This window comes from Stegodyphus dumicola, chromosome 7 (genome assembly GCF_044657685.1).
Source record: "Stegodyphus dumicola isolate Sdum_Otavi_A_Nest chromosome 7, ASM4465768v1".
Taxonomy (NCBI): Eukaryota; Metazoa; Arthropoda; class Arachnida; order Araneae; family Eresidae; genus Stegodyphus; species Stegodyphus dumicola.
In genome coordinates this window covers 108,103,963-108,122,278 of record NC_140774.1, presented here as the reverse complement: position 1 = coordinate 108,122,278, position 18,316 = coordinate 108,103,963, and the positions used below count along the sequence as shown (strand labels likewise).

Genomic DNA, 18,316 nt, shown 5'->3' with positions numbered 1-18,316 from the left:
CCTTCAACACTCCCTCATTACATCTAGTGGCATATATGCTAATATACTTGACCCTAGTCAATCTTCTGATTAGTCTTTCAGTCTGCTCTGCCTCTTCATTCCACTGATAAGCTAATTTTTCAACTTTGTCATGAATTTTTGCACACCAGTGTATCTGCAAGAACTGAAGTATTTGAATATGATAAATGCTCTGAAGAAACTGCATATATAAATAACAATGAATTTTCTTGGTTGAGAGACCACTTTAAATATAAGGAAACAAAATCACAGGCCTAAATAGATAAAAACTTTCAAGGAATTTACTTGGATTATAGAAATATGGATTTTAAATATGCAGTCAATAACAAATATCAGGACAAGTGCTAGTATGTTTTATTTATTTCCAACAAAACATAAAATGATAATAAAAAATGCACTAGTCTTCAAAAGTTAAGAACTAAAAACAATATTTTCATACACCTATGGATTTTACCACATATAGTTTACCATCACATGTATTGCAGGCATATATCAACTCATATGACAAGTAACACTTTGTGTACAGGAAGCAAAAGAAAATGATTCATTTGCACCCAAAATTTAAATGCCTAAAAATAATAATTGTAAAAATTTGAGTTTGAATAAAGAGTTGGTTATCATGGCTTAGAGTAACTATCTTGAAAAATTCCAATAATGAAGTGCTACTGGATAGACTAAAACTTAGTAATACTAACAGAAATGATGAATTTCTTTTCTGTGGATCACTCCATAATTTGTCGCTGTAACAGAAAACAATTTAACTATCATACAAATACTTCTGTTTCCTAAAGATTTAACCTAATAACAAATATGTAGTGCAGTAAACCATTACTGAACGTGGATTTGCTGAACAGGATTTCACTTATATGGGATATCTTAATTGTTTTCATTTGATTCGTCAAACACTAGAATTTTGTTCATACATGGTTCAGCATTTATTGATCAACACTGAATGCTTGCTGGCATTAGTTTTCACCACAAGTTATCAACAATTTTAACATATTTTCATTGACTGAAAATAAAGCCAAAAAATGATACAAATTGCAAAAATAATTGGTAGCAAAGGGGTTTCAGGTATAGAAGAAGTCAAAGAATTAATTAAGAAATGGAAAATGAAGACTTGGATGATCTTAATCACACCAGCCCAGCAATGCGATTTAGCATCAATTATGGATGGCAGTGTCCTTTAGAAATCCGCAATAATGATTGCCTGCTGTTGTGAAACAATTGACGGGACAACATGAAAACATCACCAGCTGCCAGTGGAAAGTAGTGATAATGAAGTTGAAGCACCTTAAATGAATTGTTAGAAAAGGCACATGAACTGCCTGATTTTGCAATGGAGATTCAATCAAACAGAAAAGAAGACACTTTATGTAAAGCATTGAAAAACTCTGCAAAATTTTTAAAAAGTTGTGTTATTTATTGTCTCAAGCAGAAATCACCAATAAAAAAAAGCATTACATATTTATTAAGCAGTAATAAAAAACTTTTTAATTAGTATTCAATTCCCATTTTTCACTTTGATGTACCCCCCCCCCCATTCAGTAAGAGTTTATTGCATTAATGGACAAATACAACGGCCAAGCAAAAGCAAACCCTAATTTTTTACCACAGCTATATGAAGTGTGATACCAAACATATTGTAACTTGAAAGTTACACATGAAAAGTACATATGCATGGGAACAAAATATTCTGTTTCTTTGACATTCATACCCACAGATAATACAACAAAAGCGATACCATACGTGGGACAAAAAATTCTTCCCAGAAGAATCAAGTTTACTCTACATTTCGTAAACATGTGAGGGAATAAAAAGAAAAAGAAATACATAATTACTTCAGTAATACCATTGAACACCTGTACAAGTGCAAGGGTGTGGATTCAATATATCATTTATGGCATACCCAAACTGCATGTACTAACAAGCAGAACTGTGACAGTAGAAAGGCATTTAAATTAGGCCCTGATAGCTGCGTGCAAAATTTTATACTGGCTTAATTAACTGAAATTTTTCTCAGCTAGATGAAAATTATCATTTACAGTGGAAGAAATTTTAGACTATTACCTTGAACACACATCTATTAAATTGATGTGATGGCCATTATATTTTCTATATCTCAATCCAATTCCTGGATTAGCTGATTGAAATGATGAATCATCAGAATGAATGCATCAGTTTGTATCAAGGTGGTCAATAAAAAATTTATACACTCAATTAACTTTTATACAGCTTTCCTTCCAAATGCACTATGTCAGAAACAAGGACATATAAGGGTCCAGAATCATAAATACATGAAGACCTGAGGACCCTTTTTCGTGAAAACTAAAGTAATAATATCATCTAGCGAGCAATAACTGTACATGAGGAAAGATTTTGTGTACTGAGGAAAAACAATTTATTTTTGTCCACACATCAAGAGAAGAAGCATGTACATTAAACTTCTTTTATCAAGCTTATTCATGTTTGCTCTTTCCTATCGTTGTTGGTTTCATCCAATTAATTCTTCACTAGCACTTGTGAACATGGAAAGTACAGACTCCAATGAGGCTTTGATTCACTGGCTGAATTTTCTACCAAGGAGAGGAGGAAAACAGAGAGAATCTGCGATTCTACGAAAATTTTAAGATCAACCACACAAGTTAGGACCTGATTGTTAAGCACAAATGGTTTCAGTGTATTTCTTTGATTTGTGATAGTGAAAAACAATGAATTCTCAAAGCTTTTATTTCATAACCGAAATTATTATCTAGCCAGACTTACAATGTTTTTGCTTGTAAAGCACCAACACTCTCATTTGGGAAATAATGGATTTTCCCACACAACTTATCGAGGGCAGTTGTTTCCAAGATCGACAATGCAATAATGTGCCAGTTTATATAAATCCACAACGTTACAAAAAGTCAGGTTAAAAAAAAAGTGAAATTTTGGCTGTTGACAAAAAAAGCACTGGTAGAGTGCAAATGAAAACACAGAAGCTGAAAACATGCAATTCCTTAGAAAAACCACTTCTAAAATAATCAAATTTATCAGCTCCCTCAAAAGGAAAAAGTCTCATTATTTCTTAAAAAGAGTAAGAAATATATCAGTACGAAGTGCTGAACAACACAAAATTACATAACATGTACAAAACAAACAATCTGAACAATGCAGTATTGTCTCATAAATTCAGAGATATTTTTAATTCAAAGTTTAATACAATACATAATTCAAAGTTTAATTACAAAAAGTTACAAAAAGTTAAAGTACAAAGTCCATAATCCGGAATGATCTATAATCCGAACCTCAAAGTCACAAACTTCTTTTTTTGTATGCTTTACACATGCTTGTAATGCATTTATACATGTGCGTTGGGAGGATGTGTCTCCAGATACGTTAAAAAATGCTTGGCATAATTTATGGCCAGCTACCATATTTCATGGTGAGGACGATGACGATGATAGCCGCGAATTAAGGTTTTTGGACATCGCAAACTAAAGGTGAAATTTTCCAGCTATTGGATTTTGTAAAGAAATATGGAGAATGAGTAATAAATGTAGATGATATAACAGAAGTTTTTTCATTGCGACGACAATGCTCCAATCATTAATCAATTAACGGACGGCGAAATCTGTAGTATGGTTTTAGATCCACAAAATACCGTTTCCGATAGTGAAGAAAGTGACACAGAGGTTATTGAAAATGAAAAAATTTTGATTGACAAATTAGTCGGTATTCTCCACACAGCAATTACAGGACGAACACTGGAACTTTGCAAATGAACAAGAAATTATGTCTGTTCATAGAATTAAAGAGAAAGTATTAGCACAAAAAAACGAAGCAACTTAAACAACTTACATTGAAAGAAATGTTTAATAAAGTAAACAAATAATTATTAAGCTTTTTTTTTGTAAATTTTGATACCCTTTAGATCATAATTGCTCTTTATTTTATAAATTACGGTTTCATATTTTTAATTGTATAATTTCTGCATGCCATCTTACCAGATTGAAATTGATGATCTATAATCCAGAAAAAACCCTAATCCGGAATCACCGAAGTACCGACGAGTCCAAATTACGGACTTTGTACCGTATAAGATTCATTTATCCAAATAAGGATAAGTGCAGTTTTCGTGATACATTCAAAATAAAGATTTATATGTTTGCTAAAAAAAATCAGAAAAACTTGTTGAAGGACAAGAAAAAGAGAGACTGATTCAAGACCTGAAAAATAAAATGACAGAAAAGAACTTCATCTGAGAAACAGCCCGTTACAACAGAGAAAATTTGTATTTCTAAGATTGACAAAAGAAACTGGGAAAAATAATTTTAGTTACTTAAAAAAAAACTTCCCTATTTTGAATACATATAGTTTATAAAACAAATTTTGGTAAATAAAGGTTGAAAGTTTATCATAAATTTTTATACAATTTTATTACAATATATTCTTTGTATCATTACACAAAATAAAAATTAATTTTTCTCAAAACTTTTGTCAATGGACATAAATAGTTTTGCCCCTGGTTATTCCCCCTGGTTATAGTTGCCCCTGGTCATATTATGTATGTTTATATTTCTTTATTTTTTATGGTTGGCATATGAAGGAAGTCAGCAATGAGCAGCGGAAATTACTACAAACTTACAAGATTTCTAAGCTCTGCATGAACATTTAGTTTGTATTTAAGAAAACTATTCAGATTAGAATACTATCTATGATTCAAATCAGAATGCTATCCAACTCTGTTGCAGCTGCATGAGCAACAAAAATAGAGAAGTAGTTTAAATTTTTAATATATATTTATACATATTTTACATTAAAAACTGATAAAATTACTTTATTACTACAAATTAAGTTTTACAGTCAACAAACTTGAAATTCAAAATTACACAAATAATCTTTAAAATTAAGCTATCAGCTATTTTTGTGGCATAATTTTTTCAACATATGAATAATGTGCTCACTTTTAAACTATCATCATCAGTATCTGTGTTTTTCACAGATGCTCTCATCTGCAGTCCCTCTTTAAAAGCACATGTTACATGAAAAGCAGTTTTACAAGTTTTTTCCTGAAAATAATAACATAAATTAATAAAAATAATGCAATTAAATGCAAAAAATCAAATACTAAACTAGAAGCAAAATCATATTAAAAATACTTGTGGAATTTTAGCACGAAATGAACTTTTAACCTAATAGTTGATTATTTATTGAGAATTATAAAGCTATATTATAAGATAATTTCTGAAATCTAGACAAAAATAGAACAATGCTCGCAAAAATCAGTAATAATGTAATATGCTACATACTGCATTTATTTCACTTTTTAGATAGTGCCACTACAATTAATTGTTGTTTTAATGTTTTTTTATAAGGCAATAAAATTGATAATTATTTTTTGGGCCATGCTGTGCATTTGTAATGTATTTGGTGAATGATTCATAAAAATGGGTCTTTTTAAAGGACACTGCTGTTTTTATTTTGTAAAACTGGAAGGAATTCAAATTTAGTGCAATTAAAATTTTAATAGGTTTTCAAATTAATTAATAAAATCATTAAAATATCCTTAATTATTTGCACTTATTTTCATATTTCAAAACTGTTTCAGGAGGGCCATCTAATAAATTAAATAACTTAAAATGGTAGATCCCATATAACATCATTACCCAAAAATCTATTGATCCAATTTCAAATTTAACCTTTTTTATGTACGGTCAAAAGACAAATATATATATATATATACAAAATAAAAGTATTTTAATACAAAACTACAGTTTTAAATAATACTTGAAAGTTTATAGAAACTAAAAAAATTGAAACATAGGATAATTGCATTTTTTTTTTTTTTTTTTTTTTTTAATATGAATAAAAAATTTGCTTACACTGCACTGAATACAAGCTCCAGTTTTTTCTTTGCATAATGAACACACAAGAGCCCATCTGCTAGCCTGCAAACAAAAGAATAAAAATGAGCAAGCATACCTCTCAGCTCTTTAATTTTATAATTATCATTTTAATTAATTACATTACATTGAAATTTCATGAACTTAAAATAAATGTATATAATTTATTGCATGCTTATTTTGAGCAATTTTCAAAATATTAAATATCTTATCTATCAAAGACCCTCTAACACAAATGCACTAATATTTTTTAACTTTCTGTACATGAGTAAGGATTTTGTTTACATAACTATACATACAGTATACCATGTACTCTAAATGGATCTCAATGATTTTACCTAAATGCTAGCGAATTATAAGCAACTTTAAAAACAATTTGCAAAGAATTAAGCTTGAAAATCATATTAAGTTACTTAAATCCATCTAATATTACAGTCTCTAGTGGCTTGCAGCAATATAAATAGATTTAAAACTAAAGTCCATTATTTAAAACTATGCAACACTTTAAAATTTTTATCAAAATTTCCTATGACACAATGAATTATTCATGATACATATTTTTAAGTAATAAAACAAAAAATTAAATTAAGTATGTCACAACCAAAGGAAAATATGGAAATTAACTTTCTATATTTCTCCTTTAGGACTAATGTTTTATATACATATCTGTAGCAAAGTCAAAACTATCAGAATATAGACGAAACCTTAAAAACAGGAAACTGCTTCATGAAAAGATGCAATTAAGATTTATTCTTTTACACATGGGAAACTGAGTATTGTTGTATTGTTTTTACAGCAAATTTTGAAATAAGAGAATATAAAAATGATTCATCCAATGGAAACAATTTTATAAATATCATGTAAATAAGCACATATGTGGGAAACGTTATGTCATGATATTCCCTAATATCCTACTGTGTGACGTATGCATTGCGTCAGCATGTGTTTCAGCAGACGTCGCTTGATCGCTCGTATACCATTTTCATTAATTATAATCCTAATGTAATCTATATTTGTAAATAGTAATAAATGTGTGTTATCAATTATGGTCGTTGCCTTTCCCCCACACATATTTTACCCAAATATGAAATGAGAGTATTTTAATATTCATCAATAACGTAACCAGTTATGCTTTTCAAATACATGATTTTTTTTTTTTTTTTTTTTTTTTTTTATGTCTGTATAAAAAATTATACTTACAGGTATCTGAGAAACTTTTATTATTGGCTCCATTTTCTTAAAATTGAGAAATGAAACTTCAGGTACCCATATAGCACAACTAACATGTGCCCAATTCTGGCCACACCTGGAACAAAAATTTTCCATCAGATCCTCATACAAAACATAAAACACTAGGAAAAAAAAAAAAAAAAAAATAAATAAATAAATATGAAGCAGAATTAACAACAAAACTACAAATAACCATTTACGGATATGACAATGGAAATACATTTTGCAGAGTTATCACAATGAGCACTTCATGAAACTTTATTTCACATAATAATTACTTCAATAAAACAAATTTCTATTTGTTAATTTGTCTGAGATCTGTACTATCCTGGATTTACAGATTTGAGACTATAAAAATTATAATGATGAGACTTTTACATAATGGTGAGAATTCAAACACTTAGAACATTATTCCTTTAGAATTAGAAGTGCTTTCCGTTAACATCACTAACAGAAAAAATTGCTAAATAGTCAGCAAATGTATTTAGCAGTTTCATACCTCATCAAAATGACATAATCCTACCAAAAGATTATTGTGTCATTCAAGAAGAAACAAAACCTTCTCACAAAAAATTGATCACTTGTTCAAGATATCAATCATGAAAAAGAGTGAAGTATTTTATTTTAAAAATGTTCAATAATTAGTACAGTCAAAAGTCGTTAATTCGGACAACCATAATCCGGAATGATCTATAATCCGGACCTCAAAGCTAAAAACTTTCTGCGCATGCGACACGTTGGCACATGCGCACAGGCATTTTACGCGTGCGCTAAGACCTTGACTACTGCGCATATGCGTGTGTGCAAGTGCAGAATACGTTTTCGCCTGCGCGTTTAATGTATAATGGACGGTGTAAGCTAAAATTATCTAATTATCTATTTCAGTTAATGTTAATGATTGCGTTGTTCCTTAACCTTTGAATTGGATCCCACTTATTATTTTTTGCAGACTGTAAGAGCAATTTTATAAAAGTAAACTTGAACTTTCGATTATGTCAAATAGAATTTCCGATGCTGGAACTTCCAAAGGATCTACAAAACGAAAGTATGTTTTGATGTCCAACAAACAAAAAGTGGAATTGCTGCAAAAAATGGATAAAAACATGAAGAATGTGACAGAGAGGTTAGTGAAAATGAAAAAATTTCGTTTGACAAGTTAGTCGGTATTCTCGGCACAGCAATTAACGGGACTTGAACAGTGGAACTTCTGACTGAACAAGAAATTATGTCTGTTTATAGAATTAAAGAGAAAGTATTATCACATAAAACGAAGCAACTTAAACAACTTACATTGAAAGAAATGTTTAATAAAGTAAACAAATAAATATTAAGCTTTTTTTTGTAAATTTTGATACCCTTTAGATCATAAATGTTTTTTATTTCATAAATTACGGTTTCATATTTTTAATTTTAGAATTTCTGCATGCCATCTTACGTGATTTAAACTGATGATCTATAATCCGTAAAAATCGATAATCCGGAATCGCCGAAGTCCCGACGAGTCCGGATTAACGACTTTTGACTGTAGTATAGTACAAAGTCCGAGATATGAACTCATCAGGATTTCTGCGATTCTGGATTTACGATTTTTCCAGATTTAGATCATCAGTTTAAATCTAGTAAGATGGCATGTAGAAATTATAAAATTAAAAATATAAAATTGTGATTTATAATCTAAGGGTATAAAAATTTACAAAAAATAAAAAAAAAAAAAAACTTAATATTTACTTGCTTACTATATTAAACACTTCTTTCAGTGTAATTTGTTAAAGTTGCTTCATTTTTTGTACTAATACTTTCTCCTTAATTTTCTAGACAGACATAATTTCTTGTTCAGTTACATTGCTGAAGTCCTGTAATTGCCGTGTCAACAATTTCAACTAACTTGTCAATGGAAATTTTTTCATTTTCTGAAACCTTCCTGTCACTTTTCTTCACTATTGGTAGCAGCATTTTCTGGAATTAAAACAATGGTCGCCAAACTTATGAAGCTCCTGAACTACTCTACCGTTTTTAAATCCTACTGTGAGCTACCAAAAAGAACTATCAACTTCTTTTTTAAAAAATGTTATATTTGTTTATTGCTCATAAACTTACATTTCTAGTAAATTTGAAATAAATTTTAATTAAACTATATATAACAAAAAGAAATTGGAATTAACTGTAAATAAGAAAGGAACTGAAGTGTAATTAGTAATAAATAATAAATGTAATAACAGACTTTTTTATCAGACTGATTAACATTAAAGAGGAGGATGGAATTTTTGTCATCAACAAGTTTTTTAATGTCAGAGAGTAGGTAGTGGCTGCCATTCAAATACAGTTGTTCAAGTCAGGACTTAAAAGAGAAGAGAGAGCTCATAGACCTTTTCCCCCTGAAGCAGAAAGTGAGAAGTGATGACGTAGTTATGATGACACTGAGTGCGGAGAATGCAATTCACAGCTTAGAAATTAGTGTTTTTGAACCAGCGTTTAAAATGAGCTGTGGGTAAAAGATAGCTATAATTTGGAAGAGACAATGTTACTGCTGTATGCATTTTACACTGAACCATTTAAAAATTTAATAATACTTACTCAATTTAAAAATAATAGACAAAATGCGCTACTCTTTTAACACAAAGTTCCATGGGTTTTTTTTTTTTTTTTTTTTTTTTTTATTATTATTATTATTTGCAGGTTTTTTATTTAATGCACATTTATTTAAAATCACTTCTTTATCTGCATGCTAACTGAGAGAATTTTTATACTGCTTCTAACATAACTATAATATCAGCTATTTAAAGTTACTCAAAAAAAACAACTTTACATTGACACAGTTTTAAACATATATGACATATCTGGCAAAATTTCTGCTAATCTACGTTTGACTTTATAATTTTGTAATTTATACTTACATCTATATTACAATTAAATATATGTATGTAAGATTGTTACCTTAATTTTGATAAAATGGCTTTACTCACAGTACCTAAAACAGTTATTTAATTTTTCAAAAGTGTGAGTAAAGGAGGCAGGTCTTTTTATGCCAATTACTTGATGTTTTATACTATTATATTTTATCTAGAATGCCAATCTTAGCACAAAATCGAATCAGTAATTAGTTACAAAGGATACAACAAGAATAACTAATTAAGTACTTAATAAAATTAGTTTGTTAAGTACTTGTTATTCTTGTTGGTACTGAAGATATTATAGATTAACTCACAGAAGTCAGATGCTTTTTGATTTCCTGTGAGGAGGAGTATACCTTTTGTGGTAGTTCTTGAAAATAATGTTTTCATTGGAGCAACTTTTTGTCTCTCGTTTCCCTTGACCATTAAATAATTCGGTTTTAGTTTGAGACACAATTTGATTTCTTCTGAATCTCTATTTAAAACTTCTTTAATAATATCAAAATTTAAAACAGTTCTATCTTTTAAAACAAATTCTTTATCTAAAACATGGTTGCTCAGTAATTTGAGGCAGAGCACGAAATGAGACCTCTGATTAAAATAAAATGCACATTTTGAAAAGAACCGAGAACTTGGTCCAGTTTAGAGCAGAGTTGTTTTAGCAGAGTTTTCAATCTATATGCATTTCGTCGAAACTGAGAATGCACATTTTTTCTACAGAATTCAAATATTTGCCTCTTTCCTTCTTTTAAGACTATCACTTTGAATTCTTGAACTACACTAAACTTTAGTGCACCATTTCTTTAATTTGCTAATACTAGGTAAAAGAATTCCAATTTTTTTTTATTTCCAAAAATCATAGCTTTAAGATGACAGAGCTCTTATGACAATGCAATGTGAAATATCTTCACTAGTCCACTTGATTTTTTCCTTCTTTTTCAACAATGCATTAATCTGCGTCTTTATATAAGAAAAAAGGCTTTAGACGTTTTTCCAAATTCTCTGATTTATGCCCCCCGAAATTTCGCTATTTGAGATTTTAATTTCTGATACCAATTTCTTTTTAGATGTCGTTCACCTTCTTTGTCACTGAACAAACATTCTAAAATTTTTCTTTTCCAATACTTTAATACAATTTCTTAAGGATATTATTTTGTTTTTCAAATTATCAATGCATTCTTGTTTATCCTTAAACTTAGGACATTCAGAAATATCTACATTTTCATTTGCGAGTTTTGTTTCAATAATTAACATTTGATTTATTATTGTAATCATAATTTACTTTCGGCACAGCATTCCATTTCAACAGTTTCTTTTTGTGACTATCCAAACAAGCGATTTTTCATATCATCTTCATAAACACTGAATTAAAAATGTTCGGTGCAGATTTTTCTGCTCTTCACATTAAAAGAATCTTGTTTTTGACATTTGTGTATCCATTCTTTTGTCAAAAGCAAATTTTCATTTGGGCCCTTTGGCCCCATGAAATAAAATATCTCCTCCTTTCCTACTTCTATAAGTGCTACAGCACTTTACTACAGCGCAAAAAGCCATATTACATAAACAATACTTTACAATATAGAATTTAAAATAAAAACTGATTAAATATATATATATATATATAAATTATTTTAAGTATTTACATTATTAGAAAACAAATATATATGATTAAAATTAATTTGGGATATGTAACCTCTAGAAAATCGTATTGCAGCTGAATGAAACTACAGTTTTAAATGCAGGAAATCAGAACAGGTGCATCACAGTGATGTCAGATTGCTGCCGGTTCAGTCCCCCCATTAGGGTCGCATCAGTGAGGAGTCGAACAAAGGAATTAACTAGCCCTTTCTATTTATCCCTGTGTCCAAGTAATCATTAGTAAGTATGTTCCTATACTTTTTTTTTTTTGATAAATTTCATACTGAAAAATGAAATTTCACACAGATATATAGAGCTGAACATTGCCTTCACTTTAAGAGAAACCTGGACCAAAACTGAGTGTTCTTCTTAAGGAACAAGAGACCAAGTATTTTTCATAGCTTGAAGAAAGTGATCTTACAGATAAATCATTTTGAAAATCAATCAGTTCGAACTGCAGCAGTGTCTTCTTGTCAGTATCAGCTCAGTGGAAGAATCAAGGTTAGGTAATGAAGATGTCCCCGAACCGAAGATAGTTAATGTGATCTACCGAAGATGTTCCCATGAGCTACTAGCACCTCGCGATAGATGGTTTGGCGATCACTGAACTAGAACAATACTACAGATTTTGCCATCCATTAACTAATTGATAATTGAGGAGCACTGTCATCACAATGAAAAACTTCTTTATATCATCTTCATTTATTACCACTTTTTTCATATTTCTTTACAAAATCCATTAATTTACAAAATCCTAAGTTTAAGGATAAATGAGAATTTCACCTTTGGTTTGCGATAGCCCCAAACCTTTAATTTGCAGCTATCATCATGCAATTTAGCTATCATTTACTATACATATTTGGCTATGTATCATGAGATTGTCAGCTAACAAGTTGTTCCGCTAAATTTTATCTTGCTTTTATCGCACATTGAGACAATTCAGCCTGAATTGTATTATTTTAGTTATTTATTATACTTAATGTCTATTTCCTGCACATACGTAAAGCTTATCTGGGTCCTGAATAAATAAATTCCCAGATATACTTAAAGCTTATTAAGGGCCGGCGCTAGATATCTTACCGCCTGATGCAGTCTCTGTAAGTCCTAAATTCTACTACCAAGCACCTTCTTTGGTCTTCCCTAATTTCTGCTACCCAGTGTTACCATACAAGCCCTGGCGCTGGTTTTGAGTTTATGTGAATAACAAATCAGTTATTCTTAATTCAAATAGCACTAAATATAATCTTTTGGCCTAGGTGTATCATTAAAAAGATCTATTTTTAGCATATGAAAATGAATTTTTGTTAAATTTTTCCTTGTCAACATTTTTAGTGCATTTATCTTAAATCTGTAATCAATTGCCAAGTGTAATGTCAACATAAAAGGTTACCATAATCTTTATTATTCAATTACTAATATTAAAAAATAGTTTAGGCATCGCTACATGGGTTATCACTCAAGCTGTCATGTGTTGATAAATAAACATGTGGTGATGAAAGCAAAATATAATAAATGATGATTCGCAAGGATATAATATATTAGTAAGTGTAAAATCAATGATGTATCTATTTAGAATGTTTCGGTATGCCAAGCAGATACGCAGCAGCAGAGCCCGATTATTGATCACACAAATTTATGCTAAAAAAGTTGTTTGTTCAATAATGAGATATTTTATTTAGTGCTGAAGTGAAATTAAGAATTGGGACTCTCCACATGTTTTATTATGTGCACAGGAGGAAGCAAATGCGTATATGTAAAGCATACAAAAATAAATAAATAAATAAAATAAGGTTGGTGATGGCTTTGAGGTTCAGGTTTTAGATCATTCTGAACGTTCGGGTCTCAGACCTTGTACTCTATTTAATTGGGGGGGGGGAATTATACTCCAAGATAATTTCTTTTTAATAATGCCAAATCATTTCATAAATAATGCTTAAAATTACCAGTTTCTTTTCTTTCCTTTAATTCAGCCTGAAATTTTCTTTTTTATCACTTGCTTCTCTATGTTTTCCCATTAGAAAAAGCTCTTATTTTCATCCCCATTCTAATCAAGTGATCCTTTTCAGGAATAATATTATTGTCAAGAATTGAATCTTGATCATTTTTATTGTTAAACTTATCAATTAATTTTTTCCGTGATAAATTTTCTGCAAGCAAACATGTACGCATTTCATTTTATATTCATTGCATAAATAGTACTTATTGTTTTGTTTGAGTAATGCAAAGCATAAAAGCTATTTGTCTAAAAGAGATACTATTGTATATTATTATTTATTCTGAGATATTTCTAATTAAAACTGGTTTATATTTCCATTACACATAGAGAAAACAACATAAGTACCTGCATAGCTAGTTCATTTGCAGCGACTCAAACTTAGGAAAAACTACTGTGTTAAGCAATCTTATCTACTGATTAAATAGAGAGAGACATTTTTCTCATATGCAAAGATCTCTACTAAAATGAAACATTAACACAAAAACCTGCATGAAGATATGTAGAACTCAAGAGCTGAATTTTAATGTACAGTTACGCAGGAATTTTACTGTGATACTCCACTTCCAAGAATATGGCCTAAAAACTAGATAAAACACATCTGGTTCCCTTCAATATAAATGAATTTAATCACTAAGAAATTCATTACCTAGGATACAAGATATTTCTTTTCTTTTCCATGCTTGTGGGTCACAAGATACAGAAAATATTTGCTGCCATGAAGTATTTGCCTTTGCTAAGCATTTGATGATGTTTTATAGCAAGGAGTCATGAAAAATTAAAGTTTAGACTGTGGTACCTAATACTATTATAAAATTTATCAAGTATCTACCATACATAGAAATTCAAAGAGTTTTAAAATTATAAAACAAAGTATTTGCAACACATGCTTACACACAGCATCAGTGCAGTAATCTTAAGAATGCATAAAAACAACTACAAATAACTAAATCCTTTAACAATATATGTAATGATTTGATAAACATGATGGCAGCAATATATGCTTAATGAAAAACTATGTCAAAAAATAACTTCTGAAACACACAATTTGAAAGAAAGAGAAAATTCTATTTATATGTTCACAGCATCAATGAAGAAAGTAATAAATTTTGAATATAATAATATAGTACTAATTAAAGAATTGTCGCGACTTCTGTGATTCGAATTTCGAATATTTCTAACCTTAGATTTTCAGTAAGATGGCAACATTAGGGCTTCATCTATTATTTAGATCAGATAGAAAAATGTTAACCCCCAAAACGACTCAAGGATGGAATGTGTGATGCAATCAATGAATGTATTGTCATTGGCCATGGTGCAACTCCCTAGACAACGGGTGTTTAAAAATGGCAAGCAGACGTCTCAGTTATTGCAGAGAAAAACTACATTTAATGACACACTTGCTTCATTTTGTTCAGCCTTTTATTCTCCAATCTTAGATTTTATACAAAGATTATTTTATTTATTTATTTATCCTGATGTTCTTAGATCATTTCGGATATTGGAAGTCTGGATTTTGGACTTTGTATATTTTTTTAAAATTTATATATATATATATATTGATAAACAGTATAATTTAATATTAAATATACATTAACATTTATTGTTTAATTATACTTTTTGAATATATATAAAGATAGATATAGAAATAATAACCTTACAAATAAAAAACAGTACTGTTCTGTTATTGGGACTGGAGTAATTGCCAAATATTTTGCTAAACTTGCCAAGAGATTGTTCATAAGAAGTCATCAATGTTTACTTCTAAAGTCGCTAAAATGTTAACTTTTTTAAGAAAAAGAATGTCTTTTTCAAAATTGGCAATGAGAATGCAAATTCCAAAGATGTAATGGTCACTTGTGTTTTTATTATTATTGTATTTACCATGGATTTGAAAATTTGGACTTGCCTAGTGATGAAATAGTTTTCATAAAATTTTTTCAGGAACAAGGAATTATTCAGTCTGAAAAAAAGTGCACGAAAAACCATAAAATGATTTTCCCCCTTAGTTTCTTTGGCAAGTTGTTTAATTTACATTAAAAATTTCAAATTTTATGAACATCTGTTGCTAGTTTTTTCTTTGGATTTTCCTTCAGCTTAACTTAATTTAAATATTTTGGCGATTATTTTTATGCTTTGAATTTTTCATCAGATCATTATCTTTTGGCAGTATTTGAATCCAGTCTCAATAATATAACAGTACCATAATAACACAAACAAATATATATAATATATGTATATAATAACACAAACAAAGTAATATAACCACAGGATTATCATGAATAATGAAAATTATTAATACAATTAAAAAGCTTAAAAATTGCCATGAATATTAATTGCTATGTGTTTGAATATATCATTGCCACTTCATGAAATTTATGAAAGACACTTTCAGCTTTTTCAGGTTTTTTTTAATTAACCATATTATTAATTTCGATAACTTTACTCATTTACCTATAAGGCACATAGTTTAACAAAAATTTACATTATAAATTAATGGAATACAATTATTTTAGTCATATACAAACTTTCATTTTCATTAACGAATACAATTACATGTATAAAAACAAACACAATTTATTTTAAGTAAACCTCTGGTACATATTGATTACATTACCACAATCAACAATAACCAAGAAATTGCGAAGAATAATAACTCAAACTATAGCTCAATAAAATTTGTAATGACTATGAAGAATATTATCTAGGCATCTATTTCAAAAGAAGACTTTCAATTTTAGTACCAATAAATTCATCCACTGGCATTCCATTGCATCTAGAAAAGTTATTGCTGAAACTTCCATTAATGAAGCTTTCAAAATCAAAACATTTTCAATTTCAATGGTTTTTTACACTGAATTTAAATAAAAAAAAAAAAAAAAAAAAATTAGTTGACTGTTTAAAGCTTAACAAAGCTTCCAATTATTTCATAAAAAAATTAGCTTACTTCTCATACTAAAATATATTAGTATCGATAATACATGAATGTTTATGCTTAAATCTACACAGGAGGTACACAGAGAATGCTTTCTATCACACAAAATTTTAAATCTTTCTTATGGAATTTGGTTTATTTTTTCAAAAAAATTTTGGTAATTTCTGATTATCTACACTCCTCTGAAAAGTATTATTCAAAGGCTAGGCTGCCTAAACAGGCAATCCATGACATTAAAAAAATGTACTCATGTGGAAACTCAGGTATGCATGCATGTAGCAGATGACAGCTAATTTCCAACCTCCAGATTCGATAGTCATTAGTGTTTGCTTTTATCACACCAAGTGTATTTATTTTCTTGTAAGGATGTTTCTTGTATGAGACTGTGAAGTTTGCTTGCTGATTAAAAAAAAAAAAAAAAAAAAATTTAAGAAACATGGTGCCTTTTTATAAAAAATGCAAAAATTCATATTCCATGAAACCGTATTTCATAAAAAAAAATTCACACATCAAAATTTGTGCACTGAAATTTTTTTTTAAAGCAGTCTGTTGTGTACATGGGAAAACAACAGCATAAACAATGGTAAATTTTTGGAATTCTCCGACATTTTTTTTGCAAAAATGGATCAATGTATACATGTGGAGTACTGATAGCGTATGCACGTGATGGGGAGTTTTTGCAATTCTTTGATGTTTTGCTAAAAGATAGCTGTCGTGGGAAGAACAGCACAAAAATAGAAAACAAAAGCTTGAATCCAACAATTCCCTCCCCTTCCTCGATATTCTTATAATCCGCAATGAAACCGATTTTAGCACCACTGTGTACCGTAAACCCTTTGCAGTTTGTTTACCACCCCATGCCAAGTCATGCCACCCTGTTAAGCAAAAAATGGCTTCTTTTTACTATTATGTTTTCCGCGCGCTAAAAGTTTGTTCCTCTGAATCTTTGCTTACCAATGAACTTAATTATTTGAGAGCAGTTGCGATTGACCGTGGATTTTCTCCCGTGATTATTGATAAAGCCGTCAAAAAATTTTCAGATTCCCATCAAAGAAGACATTCCACTGTTAGGAATAATATCAATGACCTTGTCGTGCTTCCATTTTATCCTTCTGTTAGCTATAAAATTGCACGGATTCTCCAGAAATTCAATTTTCAAGTCGGTTTCTCCCCTATTAATAAAATTCACCCTTCGATTCTAAAAGATTGCGTTTCTGTCTTGAATTCTTGGGGAATTTATAGTATATCATGTCAGTGTGGTTTAAGATATATTGGCCAAACAAAAAGAGCGTTGAAGTTTCGTATCAAGGAACATGAATCTTATGTCAAAAAAGGCGAAATTAACAAGTCTTCAATAGCGTATCATAGCTGGACTTTTAACCATAATTTTGATTTTGGGTCTGCAAAAATCATCCAAAAGGCTTCTTCCATAGGGGAATTGGATTTTCTTGAGGCTTTTCACATTCACAAAGATTTAGAAAGTTTAGTTAATGATTTGAAGTCCAATCCAGTCCTTCCTAATGCCTTTAAAATTCTACTATCTTAATTCAATTATTTTTGCCGATAGATGGCGCTACATCCTCACACTTGGTACTACCAGAGGGTATAAAAATCCGTTCAGTGGTTGCTTTCCATTATTTGAAGTTCAGATTTTGAGCGTAATGTGCATTTGCCCCTCGCTCCCTATTTTAACTTCGCTAATATTTCTTTATGCTTGATCAGACAG

At 29.8% G+C, this 18,316-nt stretch overlaps 1 protein-coding gene across 1 annotated transcript in view; it reads right to left on the bottom strand.

Moving 5' to 3' along the window:
* Positions 1-18,316, bottom strand: part of LOC118193372 (uncharacterized) — a 108,636-nt gene that overhangs the window by 32,174 nt on the left and 58,146 nt on the right. Inside the window, exons 11-13 of the mRNA XM_085820697.1 lie at positions 7,104-7,209; positions 5,883-5,948; positions 4,965-5,069 (exon numbers count right to left, since the gene is read on the bottom strand). Coding sequence (XP_085676823.1) covers positions 4,965-5,069; positions 5,883-5,948; positions 7,104-7,209 — 277 coding nt within the window. The remainder of the gene's footprint in view (positions 1-4,964; positions 5,070-5,882; positions 5,949-7,103; positions 7,210-18,316) is intronic.